A 26,510-nucleotide genomic window follows, 5' to 3' on the forward strand; every position below is an offset into this window, starting at 1 on the left:
ACCAAAAGTGCATCTGAAGTGTGCCATTTGGGACAGGGCCTATGACCGTGAAATGGCTTCTTGACTTGAACAAGAAAAATGTAGGCAGGGACTTAATTTTGTCCATAGGGAATTAATTAGATCATTGGATGGTGCTATTGCTGCAATCACATGTGACTGACGTAATGTGGCTGATGGTCACATGACCGCCTTTGCGCCAGTAAACAGGCTTCATGCAGCGCTACACAGAACGATTGGCGGCTGACTTGAAGCAGTGCATTCAGTTTAGAAATTTTGTCCGACTTGAGACTGACGTGACTGTGACGTATGGCATCAAAGTACTGCGAGAGTGATTCGAGAGCAGATGGCTGACTCAGCCGGTGCAGTTTCTAAAGAGCAGCTGCACAAGCTCTGATGACGACACAGCTGTTCCACGATTGGCCAGATTCACCGCATTACAATGATCAAGTGTGTTTCGTGTTTATTCTGACAAGACAACATTTTTTATAACAGTAAAAGCTCTTTTCGTGTAGTCACAAAGTTATATTGTGTCATGTTTATCAAAAATAAAACTGATAAAACCAGATCCCACTTCCTTGGTATTTAAATAGTATAGGCATATGAACTTTAATTCATGTACAAACATACAGTTTGAAGTAGTGTTGTAGTCAAAACCACCTAAACCGAGACTTGGCCGAGACAAGACCAAGACCAAGACTTTGAAGGGTCGAGACCAAGTCAAGACCAAGACCAAGACAGGCAGAGACCGAGTTAAGACCGAGACCAGTGCATGAAACACTTATGATAAAATGTGGAATATGCATATGCGGCCATTTTAAAACTCAAAGTTCCGTAAAAATGCTAATCTCGATGAGGTATTAATCTAGACACAGTCCATTTGGCCTATCTTAAATTAATGTGAATAACAGGTGGTGGAATATCTATCATACAGATCCATGCTTTAGGTCTTGCCTAGTAGGCAAATTATTTTATATATATTTTTCATTTACATGTTGGTACATATTGTGCAGCTTTATTGTGCAACGGGGAAGGAAACCCTGTATTTGTATTTTATTTTGATTGCAGTTTGTAAATATCTCACATGTGGTTTGACTTATGTTTTTGGTTAATATCGCCCAGTTTGGATTGGGGGGGATGTAAAAAAATAAATAATCTTGCATCTCAATAAGTGTATTGTGATTGTCAAAACATTTTAGTAATTAAACAGAATTTTATTAGGTTTAGTGACAACATGTTACAATGTTTACATGGTACAATTTCTGGTAAGCTAAGTTTTTTTATTATTGCTTGACACAAATTTCACGATTTCAATTAAATTAAATTATTGTGATTTGATTCAATATTGACTCATTTGGATAAATATTAGGTACACAAGATAGGCGTTAATTTTTCTCAAGAAAAAAAAAACTCACCTAATGCTGTAAACATACAGAGAGCCCTATCAGCTGGTAGTATTATATAGGGTTAAAAATAACTCAAATTAAATAGAATGCGTTTTTTATTATACTAACAACTTTATTTAATGATATAAGTAAAATATAATAAATATGTAATATAGTAGCCTACACATATTTAGCAAAATACTCTCTATAGCAATTTTTTTTCTAGCCAAATAACGTGCTATTTATTATGGTCATTAAATGGCTTTCCTGAGGTAAATGTTATGTGACAATTGTTCTCCAGCTGTTTTACCTCTTTTGGTAAAAAAAACACTGATTGGTCGATATTATGTATGAGGAATATACATTTCGGTAAGTGGGTAATTGCCACTGTAAAACAATCAGTAAAAACGAAAAACATTTAAAATTAGACATGAGTCAAGCTCTTGGTCGGAAGTTTAACGTCGGAAGTTTTGGTCGGAAGTTTAACAAATAATTTTGTGATATGCCCTCAGTTGTGGTCTTGACCGATCTTGAAATAAAATCCCGAGTCTGAGACAGAGTAAAATTGCGGTCGATTCCGAGACGAGACACTTGTTTGAAAATGTGCATTTATTCTCTTCAGCTGTGATAAAACAGCACGTCAGTACAGGAAGCAGAAAGTCCGACTTCCCCTCTCCGTTTTCAGCTCCTCCCGTCTGCAAGCGGCAACTCTTCGCCGATCGGTCACATCCATCCACAGCTTAAAGGGTAACTCAACCCCTGGTCAGAGCCTGACTCCACCCACTGGGAATATTTGAAAAATGCTGGAAAAGTGGGCAGAGCCCAGCGGAGATAGAGGGAACGAACAGAGGGCGGGGCTGTACGGGGGGCGTGCACCTGAGACCCGTTTCGAAAGGCTTGTTCGACTTCATGCAGCTCTGCGCAGACCGATCGCGGCTGACTTGAAGCAGTGCATGCCGGTTAGAAATTTTGTCCGACTTAATACCAGGGGGGTAATCCAGCATCTGGAAAGCATACCACCCCCGGGGGCCGCCATTGGCTAACAAGCCATCACCTGCTGTTAGCATTCCATTGACTCCCATTCATTTTGGCGTCACTTTGACAGTGAATAACTTTACATCTGAGGCGTTTAAAGACTCCATTTGTCCATTGTTTATTTCTAAAGAAACACAACAATGTATAAAAGGCTCCATTACCTTGTTTCTTACGTTATGGCCCCGTAGAAGCAGTTTTTGTCAAAATAGGCTAACGATTGCGTCCTAACCACGCGACTCTCTGGAAATTACCGTATAGACAGGAGGAGAAGCTCGCAGTCAATCGGGGGGATGTGGAGGCATAAAGTCAAGGGAGAAGCCCATAGAGAGTCATAAAGTTGCTCCTGCTCCTAGCTCATGGACAGCTTCTACTCACGCTCTCCGTCTCTGCAAGATTAGGAAGGGAATGATTCAGATTTCTCTTGGCACAGCTACTAGAAGACTTACAACTGTCAGACAGGCTGCTCACGTCACATCTACGTCATCAAGCTCAGTTTGAGTCTGCGCAGTACGCTCAGCCATCAGGAAGTGAGTGCTTCTAATTTGCTTCACTTTTCTCCGTTGAAGTCTGGGGTCGCTGTGTCCATTTCTTTTACTGTCTATGCACGTGGCTACTCCTGCCGATCGGTTACATCCAGCCGCAGCCGATGTCGAACACACCGAGCTCTCTGTAGGCATGTTAACGTTAGCAGACAAGTTGCCATGAGAATGACTGACATCTCTATCTTTTCATACAGATTACACAAACAGAGAATATTTGTTTTCGTTTTGAATTAGATATTTTAATAGAAGAGACTTAAATGATTATAAAGATATATTGCTTATGCTTGTGTGACTACTATACTATTCGCTGAGTTTTGTTTAAGTTTAGAGACATGCTCCAGAAAAAAAGTTTTGCGGAGACGGAGAGGCAGAAAGCACACCCTGTTTATTTTCTTTATCTTACAAAAGCACAATGTTTTATTTCGATTGTAAGTGGACACATAAAAAGTAGACATTTAACAGTTTACTTTAATTTTAATTTTAATTTTAATTTTAACAGAGTATTTTAAGTCTATTTTGCTGCTATGTGAAAAAAATCCAACAAAATGCGCCGGCGCATTTGTTGACCCCCCGAGTTTAGCCTAATAGGAAGGAACATAAATTGTGACTAAAATATGCTCCTCACTCACATCAAGAAGCCGCTGCAGTGATGGAGTCCATGCAGGAGGAGCAGCGTTTGGCACTGCGTCGCTTTACAGCGTGAGCAGTGCTGTTGCAACCAGCAACACTACTACGTCCCATCCTAATCACTGTAGGCTACTAAATACAGATAAAGCTAATGCTAAAAATCTACGCAAACTTGAAGCTATCCTAACCATAGACAGTAAAAGAAATGGACACAGCGACCCCATTGCATTCAACGGAGAAAAGTGAAGTCAATTAGAAGCACTCACTTCCTGATGCCTGAGCATACTGCGCAGACTCAAACTGAGCTTGACGACGTAGATGTGACGTGAGCAACCCGTCTGTCTTCTAGTAGCTGTGCCAAGAGAAATCTGAATCATTCCCTTCCGAAACTTGCAGAGACGGAGAGTGTGAGTAGGAGGAGTCCATGAGCTAGGAGCAGGAGCAACTTTTGCTAAGTATTCTGTATAATTATTTTGTAATCTGCCTCCATGTCCCCCTGATTGCCCATGAGCTTCTCCTCCTGTCCATACGGTAATCTCTCTACTGTGCGACAGAGAGTCGCGTGGTTATGACGCAATCGTTAGCCTATTTTTACAAAAATGGCTTCTATGGGGCCATAACGTAAGATACAAGGTAATGGAGCCTTTTATACATTTTCGTGTTTCTTTAGAAATAAATAATGGACAAATGGAGTCTTTAAATGCCTCAGATGTAAAGTTATTCGCTGTCAAAGTGACACCAAAATGAATGGGAGTCAATGGAATGCTAACAGCAGGTGATGGTCTGCTAATCAATGGCGGCGCCCAGGGAAGCTTCGATGTTTTCCAAAACATTGGCCCCCTGATCCTAACTGATGCAATAGCGTACTATGCTACTAACTAACTATGCTTCTAATAATACTACACTAACTGCTAATTAACTAGGCTACATGAAATAATCTAAATAACTAAATGCTATATGCTAATATACGCTATCCTGATAATTTTCAATACTCGCAATTCCAACTCCTGACTCGCTATAGTGGTTTTGACGGAACAAGATGCTTTTAGAGGGGCTGCCAAGGGCGTGGTGAGCTGGTACCCAGTTACGTCACAGGGCACCACAACTGCCTATAGGAAAATTCAACTGCAGTAGCCACCGTTCAACCTGAAGAGGGCAGCACTCACATGTTTTTACACCATATATTATAGAATTAAAACACTTTATACCCAAAATAATGTCAAAAAAATTACTCAAATCAATGAACAGCACTAATAAAGCCCCAGTCTTAAAGATCATTAACTAAAAAAAGTTGTTTTAGTGTTTAGTTACCCTTCAATTAAAGAAAAAATAATAACGTGCAAGGATAAATCATTTGTAATGAATAGTGGAATTTACCATGTAAATATAAGAATTGCCCATTTTAATTTTATGGTAACTTTAATTTATTTATCACCTGCGATGATGAATGCATTGACTTATCTTGTATGTGTCTATTGAAGAATTTTATTTAATGGTAATCAAAACAATTTGATTGACACTAGCAACTAGCCTATTAAATGGTATGTGAGCATGTTTGTAAACAGTGGCGTTGTTCCCCCACAACCAGTAGGGGCAACTCCCAAACAGCCCGTATTTCAAGTGAGAGTAGGAAATCCGACACACTGCCATGCATACTTGCATAATTTTCTTTTCACGTGTAAGGGGGAGTGGAAACTGAGGTAAGTAGGTTCACAGCTCGCACGCTTAAACACGTTCAAATGCAGTGGCCGTGACGTTCCCGCAGCTGCAAACTTGTTCATTGGCGGAAGCCGCAGGATGACGATGAACGCTGCACCAACTCAATTAAATTAATGAACAGAAGAGTTTCAGACGTCAGGACCAGTTCATTTGATTGCAAAAGAGTTGAATGGGGACCGTTTGGACCGTGTCTGCGGTTGTTTTATAAAATGGTAAGTGCCTCAATTTCCCCATTTAAGACGTTTTTCCAAACATCTGGTAGGCTACAACACGCGAGTCATGTTGCAGTTGTGAACTTATATTCAGCTGTTCAAAGAAAAACAAAACTTTTTCTCAGTTTTCTTTCATTATTATTATTATTATTATTAATTTCTTTAACATTTGTTGTATTATTTTAAAGACAAACAATTATTTAGCTAAATGTTAACAAATGTCAAGAATAAACCTCTAAAAAATAGTAATAATATGTTGTGTGCCAGATGTAATGTATTACTTTTAGATTAAAAAAATATAAAAAAAGCTCTCACACTAAACTCTCTAAGGTTTAACCTATTTGACACTTAGGCAAATGTACAACAAATGTTCTTTAAAACTTGCAGGTGCGAAATGAAATGAATGCAAATCTAAAAATAAAAATATAAAGCTCTCCAGTGAATCCCATATTGGTTGTTTTTTCCACCTCTCTTGTAGACAACTTCTGAAGGGATCCTCTTTAAATCCACCAATGCGGTTCTTTGCAAGTCCTAGCATGTGACTGGACTTGCATGTCAAAGATCAGATTTGAGACAGAGACACATATAATTAGCTAAATACTGACATGGCATACTTTGAATAGAGGGAGAGGAGGGGTGCATAAGCCCTGAAATCATCAGTTGTCACAATTAGACAAGCCTAATTTCAAAGAATTCTATTGAGCTGACGTGTGTTTTTCATGCTGCAGTCAAATAATGTGGAATTGGGACTGTTCCCACAGTCGGCTGATATCTAGACTAGAAGACTCATAAACTACAAGTTCAGTTGCATAATAAGGGAAAACAACTGGATTCATCTTATCCTTACAGTGTACATTGTGCAAAGCACATTGCACATGACACAATTTATTGTTTTTAGCTCTTAATGGCTAGTTTGCATCAAATTTTCCACACCGGTGTCACTGATTTTAATAGATTGAAAGTAACTAGTGTCAACATCTATTTTTTTTTCAGACACCAAAAACATGTGGATTCCACACGTACCAGATGTGGGCTGGATCTGGGCGAAACTATGTTGCTGTCTGGGAAAGAGCTAGGCCTATGTCAAAATTATTTTAAAATCATAAAAAAAAATAGATCAGCTTTTCAATTGGGACCAAAAAGCAGCTCCAAACCTGTAAGATGTCACAGTTTCTGCGTATTAACAGAAGATGTGCATCACCTATCGCCATCGTGCCTGTTAATCATTTTAGCTGAGCTTGTTACTTATTCCTGCCTGTTTTGCTGTGTGTGTCATCTTGCGCTCAGCGGACTCACTGACCGGGCCTCACATCTGCAGAAGGAATTCCATGACCAGTGAGTGTGGCGGCAGAGAGGTGTAGCGTGTGTTTGGGACTGGGAGTTCTGGAGTTTGAAGGAAATAAAATTGGTGGGAAGGACAGACTCCATGGCTCAGGAAAGGAAGAAAGGTGGGGTCCTTCCTCCGGATGGAGGGTGGGGATGGATGATCGTGGCTGGCTGCTTTGTGGTAACTGTTTGCACAAGAGCTGTTACAAGGTAAGATTTTTTTTAGAGTGTATGCTGTTGCTAAATAGAACTAGAACATGTTGATATAGGGATAGGTGTTTTGTTTTCAGCTATAATTAAACCACAGGTTTTAACCTGTCTGTTTCTTAATAAAAAATGAATAGCTGAAGAATATTGTCGCACTTAAACTTTCTTTTTTTAGTGACCAAAAATTGCTATTGAATTAAAAAAATTTAAATAAAAAAACAATGCAAATATAAAGCAAACATACAATAAGAACAAACAGTCTCGTAAACCTTCTGTCCTTAAAAATGTCTGGATTTGTTCCTCAAATGGGTTTAACCTGTCAAATAGTACATTCAGTACATGTGGCACAACAGAATGCTATATTTAGTTCACACTGAGAATTACCTATAATGAGTCATTGGTTCACAAAGTGACAAGCGCTATCTGGTGTTTCTGCTGCGGCCTTCGGGGTCAGGTTACATTTGACTGACTTGTAAACAACTTCCAGGCGTTCGCACTTGGATATAGATAACACAGTGTTGTTTTTACATATTAGCCTCTTAGAAGTGTTTTTTACTGCTTTGACTGGTTAACACATTTGTGTGTTTATTTTGTAATGAGCTGTTGTAAGTGTCATTTGTTGCTATATTGAAGTTTTTTCTATATACAGCACTATGTGGTGAGAGGTAAAGTTTTCCTTTTATACTGCTTTAGACGAGCTGTTCCATTTAGCAGTATTTTGATGTTACCCCTGGGGTGGTGAACGTACTGTATTCTACCGACTGTGCTGTTTAAACCCTGTAATTATTTCATCATAAATTTAAATGTGCAGGTACATCATCTGACAGGTAAAGGTGTGAAACACGAGGTCTGCAAAGACTTGTCGTTTAATAGGATGAAATTGCAAGCAGGCTGGCAAGAACAAAACAGTTCATTTGACCTCACCTCTGAAACAAGCATTCTTTTGTCAATTTCTTAAGTCCTGCTGAGATAAGTGGTAATAATCAACCCGAGGATTACCAGATGATGAAACTCTTTTTGAGCTTAAAGTGCAGCCAGTGGTTTTCAGATGGAAAATGTGCCTTTTTAACCTCTTTTTTATCGTATGGATGTTCTGTTCTCTGCCCTCAACCCCTTAAAAAGCTCTTATCATTCAAGTATGTGTGTTACTCATGTGTGACTTACTTTAGTCTTAAAGTAAGATTTTACCCTTTGAGTCTGCACCTTGGCTAAGCCAATGGCGTTTTCACACTAATTGTGGAATGGTTGCCTGAAGGACATCTCCTTCTTTAATGGCCGATGGCCAGACACGTCTGTATCAGTGGCGGAAGACGTGAGAGTTGCTGGCTGTCATAACCACACTGAATGCTCTGACCCGAGTGACCTGCCTAGTGATCTAGTTTTGTTTGTTCAGGTGCTGAACAGGCACTGCAGAGGCTTGTGCCTCATTACCCCGTCTCAGCCTTTCATATCCAGACACCCACGATCTGCACGGCTGTTCATAGTAACTGGTTGTGAATGGCACTGGACTTTAAAGTGTGTTGTTAGTCTGAAGTGTCACAATATGGTCCTTTAAAGACCACAAACTTGTGTGTGTTCTGTCTGATCAGAGTTGTTTTGTCTTTTTCTCTTTTCCAGATGCATCTCTATATTCTTTGTTGAGTTTCAGATGCACTTTGGAAGAGATTACTCTGGGACGGCATGGATTCATTCATTAGTGGACTGCACAACCATGCTGTGTGGTAAGGAAACGTCATACTTGACACTAAAACCATCACACATTAGCGCATCACAATCATCATCATTGGCTGGTCTAAAATAGGGTTTCCATCTGCAGAACTTAGGGAGAAAGTTTTTGCACATCTGAGACAATACTGTTGCATAAGAAACTAAGCAAGACCTGCAGCCTGTGGGAGGCTCAAAACGTTCTCTTGAAGTCAGCAACACACAGCGAACATCTTGAGAGGACACGCCAGTGTCGCAAGCTTGACCCAAAAAAACAGGCCTGTTTGCTTTCCTATACACCCGGAGCTGTCTGCTGTTGACAGTGCAGCAATCTTAAGAATTACATTGCAAAGGAAAGGCCTTCTTAAGGCTGCTGACTAGTAAACAAAAGACGTAAAAAATGCTGTTATTATATAAAGCTTTCCAATTTCATGTTTGGCTGACATGTTCTCTTTTATCACAAGGCTGATTTGTTTTTGTCAGGGGTCTGTGGAAGCACATAGTTTGCAAATCATAAACTGTATGTTGTAATATTGTATGTTGTCATGTAATAGGAGAGAGCAGCTTAATAATAGCGGTAATAGTGACCAATTATATGAGCGCATTTTGTAATATTCCAAAATTTGTTAAAAAACCCCACTACTGTTCAAAAGTTTGAGGTTTCAGTTGCAGTTACTCCAGTATTCATTGTCACATGATCCTTCAGAATTTATTCTAAAATGCTGTTTTTTGTGCTCAGGAAACATTTCTTATTATAAGCAATGTCGAAAACAGTGGTGGTGCTTAATATTTTTGTAGAAACCTTTTTTAACAATTTTTGATGAATAAAAGGTTTAACAGGGTTAGGGTTTTTTCACCAGACAAAAAATGATCAAAATCAAAAATTTGAGCCGGGGACAACTGGTTGAGTTGACACGGAATGACAGTAATGTTTACAAAGTAGTGGCTGTGGATGGAAACCCTGCTTACAATAAATATTATTTAAATATGACTTTTATTATTTCGAACATATTGTTCAGTATGAGCACAACATTTATTCACGTTACTTTTGCAGCTCCACTCGGAAGCCTGATTGGGAATCAGTTGTCATGCCGTGTAGCTGTAATACTAGGAGGATTCCTGGCCTCAATAGGACTAGTCCTCAGCTCCTTCGCCACCAGTCTGGAATATCTTTACCTTACCCTGGGAGCGGTAACTGGTAAGAGCCCCAAAATCCCTAAAACACTGATCTACAGACCCATGCACGGCACTTCGAATGTTGCAAGTTCAGCATGTTTACAGATTTATTTTATATCCTTCTTTTTTTTAGGGCTTGGCTTTGCCCTTTGCTATACTCCAGCCATCGCCATGGTCGGGATCTATTTCTGTGAGAGGAAGGCTTTGGCCTATGGCATTGCCATGTCTGGCAGTGGCATCGGGACCTTCATCCTGGCCCCAGTAGTGCAGCTGCTAATCGAACACTATTCATGGCGTGGGGCCCTCCTCATTTTAGGGGGCTTTGTGTCTAACCTGTGTGTATGTGGAGCTCTGTTACGGCCCATCATTCTAAAGGAAGAGGAGGCCTGTCCTCTTGCAGTGGACACAGAGTGTGGGTATAGCATTAAGTCGCATGCAGTAAATGGTGTACATACGGGGAATGCTGCAGGCGATAAATTAGAAGTGAATGCTAAACAACGCTGCCTTCAGTCCATGCAAGAATACCACTTCCTCCTTATGCCTGACTTCATGGTGTTGTCAGGCTCCTTCCTGCTGCTGGCCAGTGGGTGCAGTCTTCCATTTGTGTACCTAGTGCCCTACGCGCTGGATGTAGGTGTCGGTCATCAGCATGCTGCGTTCCTGATGTCCATACTAGGGGTCATTGACATCGTTGGCAACATCACATTTGGCTGGCTCACTGACATGAGGTATGTTGTTTTGTGAACTGTGTTAATATTGCATTAGTCAAAAACAGGAATAGGTCATTTATTGACTAAGGCAAATGTTTGTTTTTTCTTTTCTTCAGATCTAATTATCTGTTTTTTTCTAAGAACCGATTTTGTTATCCAATAAACAACTGGGTCAATGGCATGACACTATTTTTTTTTGTCCAGATCTCAATACAGTGACATTAATACACCTATTCTAAGATTAATTAAATTCTTGGGGGTCATAAGCCTAGTAGTTTAGCATCATCGTTTATTATTATTTTTTTTTTTTAAAGTTAACAAAAAAGCTTCACTTCTTTTTTATATTTGAAAAACATTTAATTGCCTAATCAAAGTCATGTGGTACGGCCAACAAGCAGAAATTAATACATAACAGGAAATTATGTCATAGAGAAGACCCCTGCAGACCCTCATGATTATGTAAATAAGTCTCTTAAAATATCAGGTTGTAAAATGTCATGTTGTGTGACTCCCCAAAAACTTGTAATGAATTATGAATTATAAATTAAAATAACAATACATATTTGTAAAAAAAAAAAAAAAAACTTTAAAAAATATTTTAAACTTTTAAAAGTTTAATTATAATGTTTAAGATGTGTATACATGTATTCAAGGAATGAGGAAACTATGGTGACATTTTTGGCATTCATTAAATTGAAGCCTTTTTAAATGGTGTAAAAAGTTGTGTAAAAACACCCTCAGGGTTTTGGAAACCAAACAGAATGTTGATCGTTTGCTTATGGGGACGGTTGCATAAACCTCTAAGACTAGTATTACAAGTTAGACATAACCTTTTTTTCTTTAAGACTGTTCTTCGTTTTTTAAATCAGTAACATAAAAACGTAGATTCGCCTAATTTGATACCTAAAACTAGGACTGACTGCCCCTTATTAACTGCTAGTGGGTCATACTAGAACTTAACACACTGTCTTAACATAATGGCTATGTTTATGCAACCGGCCAGATCATGCTGACTAACCCTTTCTGTATCTCTCCCAGGTGTTTAAAGAAGTACAGGAATATATGCTACATGTTTGCTGTGGGAATGGAGGGACTATGTTGTCTTTTTATCCCCCTTTTACGCACATTTGTCTTGCTGGTACCCTTCTCTGTGCTCTATGGGTACTTTGATGGAGCCTATGTTGCCCTTATTCCTGTGGTAACATCAGATGTTGTAGGGACAACATACCTCTCTTCAGCTCTCGGGGTTGTGTACTTCCTCCACGCTCTTCCCTATCTGGTCAGCCCACCCATTGGAGGTAAAGGCCTCAAATTATTTTATTTTGATAGGTTAAAAACTACCTGGAATTATAAAGAAAAAAACATTAACCACAATTGTCGCTTTGTAATGACGTGCCTAAATTAAAATAGCCCAATAAGTGGTAAACTGTTAATGTACAGAGACATGTTACCCAACAAAACTGTTCCAATTCACCATATTAAAAACAGTTATTTTCTTGGTAGGATAAATGTTACTTTAAAAAAGCTGTGAGGTAATCATGTGATTTTTTTTTTGATGTTATATAGGTTGGTTGGTTGACACCACAGGGACTTACACGGCGACATTCTTTTTGAGTGGGTTCGCCCTGATCGCAAGCTCTCTCCTGCTGTTCTCAGTTGCCGTCATTCGGCATTGCCGGAGAAACCGAAAGAACAGCCTGAGCAAAGACCCAAAATTGGTGTCATGCGAAGGCAAACAAGTGGACTATTATAGTTCTAAAAATAAAGACTTGATGATAATTATACCAGCAACTTCATAGCATCGGAATAACAATTTGTATTTTTTTTTAAACGACTATTTCTTTGTTTAATCAATTTTATGAAATACTGTTAGATATATAGAGTCATTAATAATGTTTAATTGAGAAAATAATTGTTTGTGTATAAAAAAATTCTCATGCCTTTTTTTTGACTTTTTGTTCAAAAGCATTTGTTCTCATCTACAATTGCATGCTTTAAAGAAAGTGGGTTACAACACAAGACTTACATTTTATCTATTTTTTTGTGTCTCATATTTTATAATAATGTGTCAGTATTTCTTGTGGACATTTTTTTTTTCTGTGGACATGAAATTACAAATGTAGGTTATTATACTTGAAGCTCAGTTGTAGTACGTTATTTAAGTCAGTAGAGGACAGTGCTGAACCCTAGATATCTGGACAGTCTGAGCTGCTGTATAATTCAGATTTCAAGGGTAGTACATTTGCCCCTGTTCTGCGAATGGTTTGTAAAGGTCTGATATTTTTATTCAGCAATGCCTTTTTTATGATCATGAGTTTGCTACAAGCAGTTCTTCAACGCTTTTGCAAGAGACTGAAGATATAACGGATGCTACTAAGGCGTGGGACTAATTTATAACCTTTAGAACTTGATGTCAACAGTCTGAACTAAATGTTTAGTAATGTTTTAGTAATAGTGAATTTCATCGATTTCATTGGGTTAAAAAATTAGACTATATAAAACCATAAAAAAATATAGTGGTAATGTTCCATTTTTAATTTTCAAGAGTATAAAGTGTTGCTTGCATCATCTCACAATTGATATTAGTTACTGGTAAAAACAATTTTCTTAACACACAATGCACACAAAAAGCAGTGTTTTTATTTCTCAAAGAAATACAGGTTTAAAAATGTATAGCTATACTGTCTGTGTCACGGGTCTTAGAATCCAAAGATACTTGAAACAGGATATCTTGCAAAATAGTCTTTTAATAGCAAACTTGAATAGGAAGGTAGCCAGTAACATAAACACAACTAACATTGACAATGACCGATATTGAACTGAACCAAACAGGAAGTATTTATACACCAGGGAAATTAGCTAATTAAACGGGTGAACAAAATGACTAATCAAACAAACTGGGAAATTAGGTAAAGACAGACAAACTAAAAACAAAGAGAACTCATGACAACCAACTGAAAGTCCATAAACATGACAGTCTGTGGGGTTTCTTTGTCCATGACTCTTGAAGAGAAGGTTCAGAACCATAGAGGGTTCTGTCAGGTGCTTCATATATAGAACCTTTTAGGGGTTCCCATCAATTTAATAAAAAAATAAAATAAATTGTATCCATTTTTTATTTTAATAAACTTTTATGAATTTAACAGCTTGTAAACATACTTTACCTCTAGAAAAATTTAAATAGCCCATTAAACATGAAAAATTATGCAATCGTTTAAGACATTTCTCCTTCTTGCATAAATGACTCTTTAAAATTGAGTCCAGAACCCAAGGGTTTTATATAAAACCCATTACATTTTTTTATTTTTTTTTATTTATTTTTTAGTCAACCACTGTTGGTTACCAACATTCTTCCATATGTATTCTTAAATGAAAAATTATGACAACATTTTCATTTTGGGTGAACTATCCCTTTAAACATGCAACATCCTTATGTGTACAATGTTATATGAAGCTACTGAAAAACAAATTTATTAAGACCACCTTCAATTCATTTAACAATAAATGAGATTCTCCATTTTGAACAAAGATCTGGCGACATGTTTTTTATATATATATATTTTATAACATTCTGTTCAGTAAGACAACCGACTTAACTGTTTTCCCCACAGATGCACAAATTCTACCATTCTAACTGAATAAATTAAACAGATCTGTAAAGTAAAAAGAAAAATATCAGAGGTAACTAACCACTATCGTCACTTGTTATTGAGTCTCCTTCACTCTGCACAACTTTAAATCTGTGTATGAACGTTTTCACATCAAAATTATGATAAATCAATAATTGCTCACTAAAAATAATTTTACTGTAATTGTATGAAAATGTATTTCACATGTGTGTCCGTTGTGTCCTCCAATCACCACAATCCTTTGCACACATTCTAATTTACAAAAATTATTTGGCAGAAAATAAATTGGCACTGAGATAAAGGCATTATTCCTTTGTTTTGTTGTAAATTAATTACATAATTCTAAACTGTGTGTTGTAAACCATTGGGAACCACAGATGGTTGTCAAATACCTGTGCTGCAGGCAGTTCATATAAAGGCTTTTTTAATTAAAGTATTTTTCAAATTATAATTTGAATAGTATTTTTGTGCTGTTATCATGGGGTGGAAAGATTTATGACGTAGCCATGTGCTCCTATATCGCCTCATTATATCGTTTAATGCTGAGGGGGACTCTATAAAACTCCAGAGGACTTTGCTCCTGTTCTTCAAAGGGTTTTAAAATCGTATGGTATTTTTGCTCAGTAATGCCTTTTGTTATGATCATGAGTTTGCTACACTTTAACAGTTCTTCAGTGATACTTTAGCTGGTTCACGGTAGTACCAGAGACAAAATACGCCACTGTCAGTAATGTGTCATGTTCAATTTAATTTAATAATACAATACCAACATCAGTCTGACAACCAACATGATTGTGATGAGTGTATCCTGTGAAACAAACCCTTTTGCTCAAATGAACTTACAGAATGATACATGACATCAAGTGACATTATTTATTGGTAAAATCAATACAGGCAGGTCATTTTTTAAATTTTCAAACACAAAAAGCACACAAAAAGATTTTGCATCAAATATTTTCTGTTGTGTATATGTAAAAGTGATACAAGTTTAATGTATAACTAAAGCCCACATGTTAACACAAATTATAATTGCACTTATAATGACACATCCAACATTCCTACAATGTGTTCCCTACAATGACACATTAAAATACTCATTACTGAACACCATATTCAAATGAAACTTTTCATTTTCAAAATGAAAAAGCACTGGCATTTGTTGTCTTCTGATGAGCAAAATTTTTCAGCATCCTCCGTTGATTGTGTATAAACGGGTTAGGAATTTAAAAGATTAAAAGAGGGGGCGATATTGAATTGCTCTTACAGAGACGTGAACTGTTTTGGATTTTTACCCTTCAGACTGTTAAATTTGTATACTTATTTGCAAGTATAGTATATCTGGCTTTTGTGAAACAACTGTAGCTCAAATGCGTGGCGTTAACAATGCCAGGGTCATGGGCTCTGTCGTAAGAGAATGCAGGAGAATACCTTTAAAGCATCTGTGAAATGCATAAATGTAGAACATGCATAAGTGTAACAGAATTTTGATGAAAATTAACTCTACAACATGTAAAAAAATGGATTATAACATATGATGCAAAAAATAGGCTAACAAAATTAATGAATATGTGAATTAATGAATTAATGAATTCTACATTTTCTTAAAACACAGTTTACAGTTGGAGTCATCCTCTTTGACTCTGATTAGACACTTGTTGCGGTTTTATTTTTATTTTTATTTTTTATACATGGTAAATTATAAAATAACCAGTGAATGTCAATTTATTAATGAATTTGTGTACAATTACTAGAGGTTAAATAGCCCACTTTACCTGAATTCACCATATGTCTTTATCTGGTTTTGAAAATACAACGCTTTACTCAAAGATCTTCCTCTCAAGCGGAAGTGAGCTTGCATGAGAGAGGGAGCAAGCTAGCAAGAAAAAGAGAGATGTGAGACACAATGCCTTTATATGGACATAGTTTGGGCATGTTTTATGCAAATTAGCTGCGGGGACACCCTCAGTTGGAATCACCTGGATTCATCATGAGGATTCACCAGGATTTCATTAGAGCGAAAGTAAGAACACATTTATGTGTCTATGCACATGTTTTCTGAGCGCAATTAAGGCCCATTGGTTTTTTAATCATTAATTGTGCATCCTTTAAGGTACTCACTAAGATTACTATGGTATTCATCATCTTCTTCGCTATCTGAAGTGGCCGAATAGCTTTTGGTGTGCCCAAACATTTCCCCTTTTATTTTATAAATGAATCCCAGTATTTCATTGGCCTTCCAATCACCTGGGCGAACCTTGATCCATCTCTGGGCAATGTTCATCAGTTTCTTTGCACTTCTTTCCCCCTCACTAGAATGTGGATTCATTTCCAAACACTCCTTGTAGTGCTTGATTGCTAAGTCCTTACATCTAAAGCTGTACAGCTGGAACTCAGCATAGTAATAATGCACTACATGCACACTATCATTTTTCTCTCCAGCTGTCTTAAATGTTCTGTGAAACAGACTGTCTGCCTTGGACACTTCACCTTTCTCTCCGTATTGAAGTGCAAGCTCACACATGGCAATGATAAAGTAAGCTTTCAGAGAAGTTGCCTTTTCTAAGTAGTAAATGCACTGATTTCGTGCATAGTTTACCTCAGTCTGGCTTCCTCTGTCTAGTCGTTTTTCTTTCTGTAAATTAATTTTCTTGGTCTTGTAGCACATTGCTAATTGATGATGTATGAAACCTGAGTCTGGTGATCTTTTAAGTAATTTCTTCAGCAGTTCAATGGACTTGTCTACAGATCCTTGATTCCTGAAGTATTTCCCAACATACCTCATGACATGTGGATCTTCTGGAGAGCCATTCAGAGCTGTCTCCATTAGTTTCTCAGACTCATTCATCAACTTTTTGGAACATAACAAAAGTTTAAGTCCTAGAAGAATTCTCAAGGCATCATCATCTGGGTTGTCGTCAAGGGCCAGTCTCAGCTGTTTGATCGCAGGTGAATCCACAGTGCAAGATGTACCAGATTCAATGCGAAACAGAGCAATGGCATAACCAGCGTTCCACTCGCTATTTTCTGGATCCAGTTCCACGGCCTTCTGGAAAACTTCTACGGCTCTGTCATAATATTTGCGAGAGAATTTAAGATAGGCCCATCCTTTCTCACCAAGCACCTCTGGAACAGATGAAGACTCGGTTGGAAATGTTTCATTAATCTTCTGAAGCTTCATCAGGTAACTTTCACACTCTGTGTAGTTCTTCATGTGATAGTTTATCCAGGCTAAATTTCCATAGGTGACAATTAGAGTCTTGTCACAGTTCTCTCCAAGGTTTTCTTTAATGAGTGACTCAGATTTCAACAGGTGGGTAAGGGCCCTTTCTTTGTGCTCAAGAAGGAATTTCACATATCCTAAAGAGCAGTGAGTTCGTGCGACTCCTAGCTCCCCTCCTAGACCCATCTCGACCTGTTCCTCAAGCCTCTTGACGATATCTGTTAAGACTAGATCAACTTTTTTAATGTTCCAAGTGAAGTGACACTCCAGCTGATCCAGTTTTGGTTGTAAACTCTCCTGGATTGAACTGACAAGAAAACAAATGAATTAGCAAACTCATTATGAAATGAACAACTCATTAAGTCAAGTCAAGTCAAGTTTATTTGTATAGCGCTTTTCACAATACAGATTGCATCAAAGCAGCTTCACAGTATTAAATTAAAATAATACAACAAAGTTTGTTTCAAGAGGAATTTATTGATTGATAAAATTAAATTAGATATCCCCAAAATATCCCCAACTGAGCAAGCCAAAGGCAACAGTGGCAAGGAACCGAAAAACTCCATCAAGTGACCTAATGGTGTCCTAAAACTCCATCAGGTGCCTTAATGGAGAAAAAAAACCTTGGGAGAACCCAGGCTCAGTCGGGGGCCAGTTCTCCTCTGGCATTGGATAGAGGCCGGATTGTAGTTTGAACTGTAGGATTATATGAATGCCTGGCTGAAGAGATGCGACTTTAATCTAGTTTTAAACATTACCCTGCTGAAAGAGGCCACTTCCACCAGGGAACACCATTGTCATGAAGTCAAGTCAGGTCACCTTTATTTATACAGCACTTTATACAATACAGATTGTTTTAAAGCAGCTTTACAGTGAAAACAGGAAAATGAATTCAAAGAGAGTCAATCCCATAGCCCCCCCCCCCCCCCATGTTATTATGCCCAACTTTACAGCACAAAAAATATGTTTACAGCCTGGTACAAAAAGTGCTTTTGGTCTATATAACTAATTCTGCCCTTCATGACAACTGTGAGGGGGGTGATTTTTTTAATATATAACTCATCCGTTTAAATTATATTAAGCCTTAAAGTTCTGCATAATTGAGGGCGTGGCCACTCGAGTGACAGGTGGATTGCCGCTGCTGTCACTACTAGCCGTTTGTCTGCTGTCAGTTAGCCCTCAGCTATTCTCGCCCCTTTGCCCATTTTCGGTTATCCAGGAATGACGCGCGGTGACGCACTGCCAAGATGGCGATGGCGATGGCTGGCTCCGCCCACTTTGGGCTTCAAAAATGCTCTTCAGAAAACTACGGGTGACTTCATGGACATTACGTCCATATTGTTTTACAGTATATGGTTTTGACACTTTTCTTCCATAACCATTAATACAATTTTGTGAGATTTAGTAGACCTTAGAGTAGACCTTCTGTTGGCTCGGACCAGACAGGATACGCGTCGTTGCCCTTGTGCATGGATGAGCCTTGGGCGCACAACACCCTGTTGCCTGTTTGTGGTTTATGCCTCCGCGGACCACTGCTGGTAAATTCTCACCACTGCTGACCGGGAGCAACCCACAAGCCTTGCCGTTTCAGAGATACTCTTGCCTGTGTCAACTTTTCTCAGTACTTTAAAGGCCCATTTCTCCTGCATCCATCACGTTGATTACAAGAACTGATTGTTTGCTTACCATCTAATCTAACCAGACCTTAATATGTGGCCTTGTTAGGAGATAATCAACGATATTCGCTTTATCTCTGACAGGTCATAGACTCATAATGGCTCATCAGTATATCCCACCACTCTACTAGTAAATGTGGATGCAAAGAGTGCGCCCCCTGCAGACCGTAGGAATATTTCTTCCAGCAGTGGCCTTAGTTTGCAAGAAGTTTGCCATCAAGGGATTTACCCAAGTGGCTCTCACTGCAGAGTCAAATGTCACCCAGCTCCACCTCTCTGGACGTCTAATGGGGTGGAGGGATAGAGTTGTGGGTAGGGGTTAGGGTGTGGTTGGATACTGTATCTCCACCTATTAGGACCAAATTACATTCGCTCCTCCTCGCTGGACGTCTAGTGAGGGGGAGCTAGACATAAGCTCCACCCATTTGCTCTGCAGTGAGCAGCCTCTGATTTACCTGGCCCAGCCCTGCTTATATTCAGTAGAAACCAAGAGAAAGCTGCACCGTCATAGCTGCTGATTATGGGAAAGAGTCTGTGTGAATAGCCATTACATTTCTTCCTTTTTTTATTTTTATTTTTTACATGGAGCCTAGATGAAAAGTTTATGTGGTTATATCAACATAAGATTCAGATGATAGCCTACCATTCTTTATTTAACCAATTTAACAACATCCTTTTAAACTTGAAAATAAATTATAATTTCGTACCACATATTTGGTTTTTGTCCTGTAAATCGTATTTGTAAGTCAAATAAGGCTATGCATTTTTGTGTAAATATGTCTCTCTCCCTCGGTCTCCTCGACCAGATTTCAAAGCTTTCCAGACTGTTATATAGCATTAACCATTGTAATTTAGTTTCATAATCAAGACAAATAATATATAGAAACAATATTCACCTCATCTCTGACATCCTTTTTCTTGTAGCTTGCGGGAAATGATACGGGACAGCTCTGCTGCACAAGCTCAGTATGCTGCGTATAACTTTCGTTTCCTGAAAGAAGCGTCAGCCAGGCTCGATCAGTTTCCTGCTTGTGTCCGAGCAGTTTTGGAGGCAGAGCAGACAATAGTGGCACTGGACGCTCCTGACATCTGATTGGCCACCCCGGATGTCACCTCAAAATGTAATTCGATACACTGGCAGTTTGATGCTGTGTGAAATTTAATTTAACCTCTTGTTGGAAAAAAAACACACATATATTTTGACTTGCGACCGCTGCGTGCCGTGCTATTTTAAGATTGAAGTTCGTCACACTTGTACGAAAAAACGCAGAGCTGTTCAAAATTATGCAGCGCCAGAGTGCTCTCATAGTTTTCCATTAAGTTACATTGTATTTATCCCAAAACGTTGTTAATGTAGCTGCTCCATGACTCCACCCTAGGCTGGAAGAGTGTAGCTCCTATAGCCTGTAGAGCTATACCTTTTTTTAAATAATCGATAGTTTTGTCTTCCTGTGGATTAAATAGCCTAAAGTAGCCTATAGGCTATGTTTTAATATAGAGAGATATAATAGCCTAGCCTACTATAGATCGACCTTTCGCTCTTTTTTTTTTTTTTTTTTTTTGTGTGAACTTTCTGCTTGTATGGTGATTATCCGTTTAATTGCACGCAAGAAAATGTGAGGGTACGCTGCAGATTAGTATTGAAAACGGCGTCATCTGCGCGACACCCTTTTTAATGAATTTTGACACTGCGTGGTTGTGGGAATGTGATATGGCTCAGTGCGATCATCAAATCGCTGTTGTAATCATAAACATAGGGTGACGCGCTGCATATTTCAGCATGTTCATTTTCAGTTTCAATTCACAGTAAATGCTACTTCACAGTGTGTTTGAGTCGCTTATAATTTGCATTTGGGAACACAACATGCGCAAATCATCTTCCCAAATTCGTAATAAGAATCGTTTAGAAATCTGTTCAAACGTTTGAAAGCAGAGAAATTAAATCAACTTTAAATGTTAGTATTGTAATTTTAATGATGTTCTGTAAAATAAAATAATAAAATAATAATAATTGCGATAATAATTATTGTTATTATTAATAATAATAAAATAATAATGTTAGTTTTATTATAACATATATTGTTATTAAATATTATTATTATTATTACTATTATTATTATTAAATTCTCTATTTTTTATTTTACTGTAAAATGTTGCAATAGTAAGATATTTATTTATTAATTTAATAATATAAAACATTTTTTGTAATAATAATTGCTTGGTTCAGGTTTTTCTTCTATTTATTTTTTTAAACTTCAACTGATCACATGCTTGTCCTTGTGGGGACATTTTTGGTCCCCATGATAACAGCTTATAAATCTTACTTAGTTATGTTTTTTTTTATTTGTTTTCTTTATGTAAAAATGCTAATATGATCATGATTTGAAGCCAGCATTCTGGGTCACTTAACTTCTTACCCAATGCAGTTGTACAGAGGACAAATCTCTCAATGAACTGGCCCAGCTGGATCACATGCAATAAGAAAATCAGACAAACATAGCTCATCTGACTAAACTTCAGCACAACTATGATGCGGGATGAAGGCAGGACCTCACAAATGCAACTCTTTGTTATTGCAAATGTCCTTTAATCACGATGTGCCTGATGAGAAGGCTTGGGTCCTTATCAAGTTTTCATGGAATTATTATTTGTGTGTGGAATACCGGTGTTGTTCCGAATTCTGTGACCCACCGAATTCTGTGACCGTAGGCTCTATATTGACCTATAATCCCAATCCTTTTACCCTAAAGACCCCAATAGGCTACTTCAAGCGAAATCGAAGAACAAACTTGTGTTGCGTCATTTCAAACAAAATCAGGGCAAGGCAAGTTTGTTTTGTGTTCATTCAGGAGTTCGAAACAGCTTGCCAATGCTAACTTTCTGGAAAAGTTTGCTCTGGCTAGTAAACACCTCCATTGGTCCTTGGCGATTACGTAATAGGTAGGTGTGCTCAGAGGCTCTGCCTTCTTTTTGTTGAAATCTTCTCCGGTTAATTTTTTAGTCCCTCGAATGATTTTAAAATCATTTTTGTGTACATTTGAGGAAGCAGAGCTATACAACTTGCCTACTTGCCAGTGATAAAACATGTAAATATTGTTAGAAAGAACAATGTTAAATGCAATAGACTTATGGCATTGCTTTTTCATTAAGGACCTGAAGAAATTGTGCCACAATTAAAAAGCAACACTTGAGTTTACAATGTAGAATTTGTGCCAGAATGAAATATGATCCACTCAATCTACACCTCAAAATGTAATCAAAATACAGCACTGTGTTACACTCAGTAAATATTAAATATTTAGGATGTGTTTGAATATCCGTGGGTGAGGCTGTCATTTGGATTGGATTGATCGAGGTCTGGATGGTAGTTTTAAAGGTAGCTTTTTGCAAGCAAATGTTGTTTTTTACCAGCTCCTGATTTATGTTTTCTTTTATGGAGGGCACGTAATAGCATTAAATTAATGATTTTTTTACTTGTTTGCTCCAGGGTGTTCTGATGTATGGAAGAACATGCATGCCACATTGAAATGCAATCATTACGTTACACTATCTTTGGGATTTGAAAGGAAACTATTAAGCTTTGTAACTGCAGCATAGGTTTTGATCTGTATGGACAATAAATAAAAAAACAGACAAACAAACAAGCATTGTATACATTATTAATTTTATTTTATTTCAACTTTCAAACTCTTAGTTTAAAGTGCCTTTTGAATAAAGTATGACAGTTAAAAGTAGCCAATGACATAATGTTTAATATTTTACAACTATGTAGGCCTATGTTAGTCAAATCTTAAAACATAAAGATACATTATATTATATATATTCTGACAATATTTTTCTTAATCTTATACAGTCATAAATAGTCATAAAGTGCCATTTCATGAAGCACACACAAATGCATATTGCATAATTGTATAATCATATAATTTGTGAGGACTTTACTATAAGGACAACCTGAGTGCACAAAGGTTACTGAGGAACTCATCTTTGTCTTCATAACTCAGAGCTTTCTCATAGCACTCAATGGCTTGACGTGTCTCTCCTTTTTCCTTATGAAGGAACCCTAGTATCCCATAAGCCTCCCCTTCCTGCGATTTTCTCCGAATCCATTTCTCAGCGATCCACTTCAAATTTTTGCCACTTCTCTTCCCTTCGATTGAATTCGGGCTCATCTTCAGACATTTCATGTAGTGTTTGATAGCTAATGGCTCACATTTGTGGCAATGTAGCTGGAATTCAGCATAATAAAAATGAACCACATGTAAATTATCGTTTTTCTCTTCAGCTGTTTTGAAAGTGACCTGAAACAGCTCCTCAGCCCGAGGCATGTCGTGGTTCTCTCCGTACAGCAGCGCTAGGTCGCTCATTGCAGAAACGAAGGAGGTCGTCAGGCTGGTAGCCTTTTCTAAATGGTAGATGCATTGATCACGAATCTGTTGAATTCTTGAACCCTTGGCATGGTGACTTTGTTCCTGCAGAAGTTGGATTTTCTTCTGCTTATAGCAGAGAGCCAACTGATGATGTATGAAACTTGAATTGGGTGAGTGTTCAAGCGCTCGCTTCAACAGAGTGATCGACCTGTCCGTAGACCCTTGATTCCTGAAGAATTTCCCAACATATCGGTTTACATGTGGGTGATCTGGAGATCTTTCTAAAGCCTTTTCTACCCATCTTTCAGCTTCTTTGTTCTTCTTGTAAACAATCAGTCGCAAGCTTAAGAGGACCTTGAGAACGTCGTCATCTGGATTCTTGTCAATGGCCCGTCTCAGTTGCTTGATTGTTGGCGAATCCTCCGAAGTGTACTCCGTACTCTCAAATTCGGTGCGATACAGAACAATGGCATAACCAGTGTTCCACTCGCCTTCATCTGGTTCCAATTCTAAAGCCTTCTTGAAACATTCTTTGGCTCTGTTATAATATTTCTGTGAGAATTTAAGAAAAGTCCATCCCTTCTCACCAAGCACCCCTGGAACAGATGAAGACTCGGTTGGAAATGTTTCATTAATCTTCTGAAGCTTCATCAGGTAACTTTCACACTCTGTGTAGTTCTTCATGTGGTAGTTTAACCAGGCAAGATTTCCATAAGTTACAATTAGAGTCTTGTGAAATTCATCCCTTTGGCATTCTATGTGGAGCTCCACGGATGTCATGAGGTTGTTATGTGCCTCCTCGTGAAACCCCAGAAGGAATTGGACATATGCCAAAGCAGTGTAAGTTCGGGCAAGTCTTTCTTTCTTGCCAAGGTCCATTTTAATCTGTTCCTGCAGTCTATTGAGAACATCCTTTTGATCTATATCATCTTTTATCAGAGCCCAGGTGAAGTGGCATTCCAGCTGGTGAAGTTTTGTTCTCAAAGTTCTCTCAGGTTCCATACTGAAAAAAATTAAAAGATAAGTAAATTCCCATATGGAAAGATATTCAAAATATGCAAAAACTTTCCAAAAATAGATATAGATAGAGATCTAATATCGATTTTAAAGTATATTATTTATAGTTACTTGTATTTCCACATGTATTTTGGCTATTTTTATTAATATATTTTTTATTTTAATATATTTCTTTTCACCAAAATATTTTCAAAAGTTTTTAAATTGGACATTTTCTTGCCCCTTAAAGTACATTTTAAACTTTGGCATTTTAGGGCTTAAGCAAACTGTATTTTCAAATTGCAAAAGTATATTTCTATATGCTGTGCGGTTTACTACAGATTTGTATCATAGATTTGAAATAAATAAATGGGTTACTTATTATGGCATCAGATATGAAATCAAAAGTCAATGTAACCTATATTTAAATAGCGCTTTTTACAATATTGTTTCATAGCGTCTTTACAGTGATAACAGGAAAATAATGCAACAATACGTAGCCTAAATAAATAACTTTTGTGTTGAACAACTGCAAAAACTTTGTAATTGTAGGCATATTTACCTCAACATCGATGTCTGTGCGAGAAATGTTTCAGAAGTCTGATGAGGATAGTGCGGGCAGGCTTTATTGTCTTCTCCAAGAAATGGGAGGGTCAAACTCAGAAATGAAACTGAAACCTTGGCTGAATACATTTGGAAAGAGAGAGCTAAAGGCTGCCGCAGGCGATGTGTTATATTTGCTAGTTAAACAAAGGATGGTCTAAAGTAAACCATTCTCAGTCATCTGGTATCTGGTGTCATGCTTTTTCTACATATCTAATTCTCTCATTTACTGTCATGTTCAGCTATACTGTAGATATGAGGCTTAACAGATATCAGAAAGTAACAGATAAATATATATATATATATATATATATATATATATATATATATATATATATATATATATATATATATATATATATAATATAGATACTGTATATTTTATTTGTTACTTTCTGATATCTGTTGAAGGCAAAATATTTTTGGATTAAAATATCCAGAAAACACAAACAATGTTATATAGGCTATTTTGTTGACTTGTGTACTTACATTATCCCAAATGTTTCCTACAATGTTTAAATCCAGAGAAATCAGCTATTTTAACCAGTGTAACGGCCTGTGTCATTGCATCGCCTGTCAATGATGTCATATCCATGCTACCCTTGATTTTTTCGTAGAAACCATGGAAACAACAAAGACGCTTTATATGTTATGCATTTTATTAGACAGGTTAGCAACTATGGATACTTTTATAGACAGAAAAAATGCATTGTTATATAGTTCAACGCGGAAGTCATATTGTTTAAATCACTTGATTTAGCGCAAGTAACATGTTTGTACCATGCTTTAGAGACAACACTATTTTGTCAAGTGGCTAACATAGCATAATCAGAAAGAGCTTTATTTGTAGTAACAGTAATACAGAGTTTTCTCCACCACACAATATATTTTTTACAATGAACTGCATTCCATTTAGCAACACAAGCCATGCAGCTTTTTTTTTTATTATTATATATTCTAATATCGATCTAGCTTACTGCAATGTGTGCAACAAGTGTCTCATACCAGCCACAAAGCTAATGCAAATTAATCACGTTATAACAACTTTCACCACACTCAAACATATTTTAGATTGTTTTGACCAAGTAAAACAGCACTGCATCACTCTCCCCAGTCTTGTTCACCCTGTACACCTCAGCTTTTAAGTACAACTCGGAATTGTGTCACATGCAGAAGTATCTCCCTAGTTATCCCTAAAACACAACGTAATTGAAGTGCAAAATAAAAAAAATACAGGTAAAACACCAATAAAAAATAAATAAAAAAAATACGGAAAATTCTGATAAATTAATACAGTACATTGTGCCCTATTTTTACGAATTTTTTTAGAGTGCACTTTACTGTAACAAAGTTCTAGTTCAATCATAAAGGTAATT

The 26,510-nt window shown here is 37.5% G+C and overlaps 3 protein-coding genes across 5 annotated transcripts; 1 reads left to right on the forward strand and 2 right to left on the reverse strand.

Annotated features, from left to right (window-relative positions):
• Window positions 1–5,333: 5,333 nt before the first annotated feature.
• On the forward strand, window positions 5,334–12,778 carry slc16a12b (solute carrier family 16 member 12b). Of its 3 annotated transcripts, none has more exons than XM_082152783.1 (7): window positions 5,334–5,517; window positions 6,511–6,673; window positions 6,805–7,053; window positions 8,668–8,771; window positions 9,809–10,658; window positions 11,679–11,938; window positions 12,207–12,778. In XM_082152783.1, the coding sequence occupies exons 3-7, from the start codon at window positions 6,944–6,946 to the stop codon at window positions 12,437–12,439; spliced, it is 1,557 nt and encodes a 518-aa protein (XP_082008909.1). In that variant the 5' UTR covers window positions 5,334–5,517; window positions 6,511–6,673; window positions 6,805–6,943; the 3' UTR covers window positions 12,440–12,778. The 3 variants fall into 3 exon arrangements, with proteins under 3 accessions (XP_082008909.1, XP_082008910.1, XP_082008911.1); XM_082152785.1 differs by having other exon boundaries at window positions 5,339–5,517; window positions 6,511–7,053; window positions 9,809–9,952; window positions 10,064–10,658; XM_082152784.1 differs by lacking the exon at window positions 6,511–6,673.
• A 2,350-nt stretch (window positions 12,779–15,128) lies between these two features.
• LOC309485766 (interferon-induced protein with tetratricopeptide repeats 5-like) lies at window positions 15,129–20,683 on the reverse strand. Its single transcript, XM_082152796.1, has 2 exons — window positions 20,062–20,683; window positions 15,129–17,796 (listed from the first exon to the last, which is right to left on the reverse strand). The coding sequence occupies exons 1-2, from the start codon at window positions 20,073–20,075 to the stop codon at window positions 16,353–16,355; spliced, it is 1,458 nt and encodes a 485-aa protein (XP_082008922.1). The 5' UTR covers window positions 20,076–20,683; the 3' UTR covers window positions 15,129–16,352.
• A 2,325-nt stretch (window positions 20,684–23,008) lies between these two features.
• Window positions 23,009–25,386, reverse strand: ifit10 (interferon-induced protein with tetratricopeptide repeats 10). The gene is made up of 2 exons (XM_082151590.1): window positions 25,094–25,386; window positions 23,009–24,538 (listed from the first exon to the last, which is right to left on the reverse strand). Exons 1-2 carry the CDS (start codon window positions 25,222–25,224, stop codon window positions 23,107–23,109), a joined length of 1,563 nt encoding a protein of 520 aa, XP_082007716.1. The 5' UTR covers window positions 25,225–25,386; the 3' UTR covers window positions 23,009–23,106.
• Window positions 25,387–26,510: the final 1,124 nt, after the last annotated feature.

This window comes from Leuciscus leuciscus, assembly GCF_965113295.1.
Source record: "Leuciscus leuciscus genome assembly, chromosome: 21".
NCBI lineage: Eukaryota > Metazoa > Chordata > Actinopteri > Cypriniformes > Leuciscidae > Leuciscus > Leuciscus leuciscus.

What these genes read in the sequence shown, in the direction of transcription:
- slc16a12b (XM_082152783.1), top strand. Translation starts at nt 6,944, where the DNA reads ATGGCTCAGGAAAGGAAGAAAGGTGGGGTCCTTCCTCCGGATGGAGGG. An exon ending in TGCACAAGAGCTGTTACAAG is followed by an intron (nt 7,054 to 8,667) that starts GTAAGATTTTTT and finishes TCTCTTTTCCAG; the next exon opens with ATGCATCTCTATATTCTTTG. An exon ending in GGTCAGCCCACCCATTGGAG is followed by an intron (nt 11,939 to 12,206) that starts GTAAAGGCCTCA and finishes GATGTTATATAG; the next exon opens with GTTGGTTGGTTGACACCACA.
- ifit10 (XM_082151590.1), bottom strand. Translation starts at nt 25,224, where the DNA reads ATGTATTCAGCCAAGGTTTCAGTTTCATTTCTGAGTTTGACCCTCCCA. An exon ending in GCACAGACATCGATGTTGAG is followed by an intron (nt 24,539 to 25,093) that starts GTAAATATGCCT and finishes AATTTTTTTCAG; the next exon opens with TATGGAACCTGAGAGAACTT.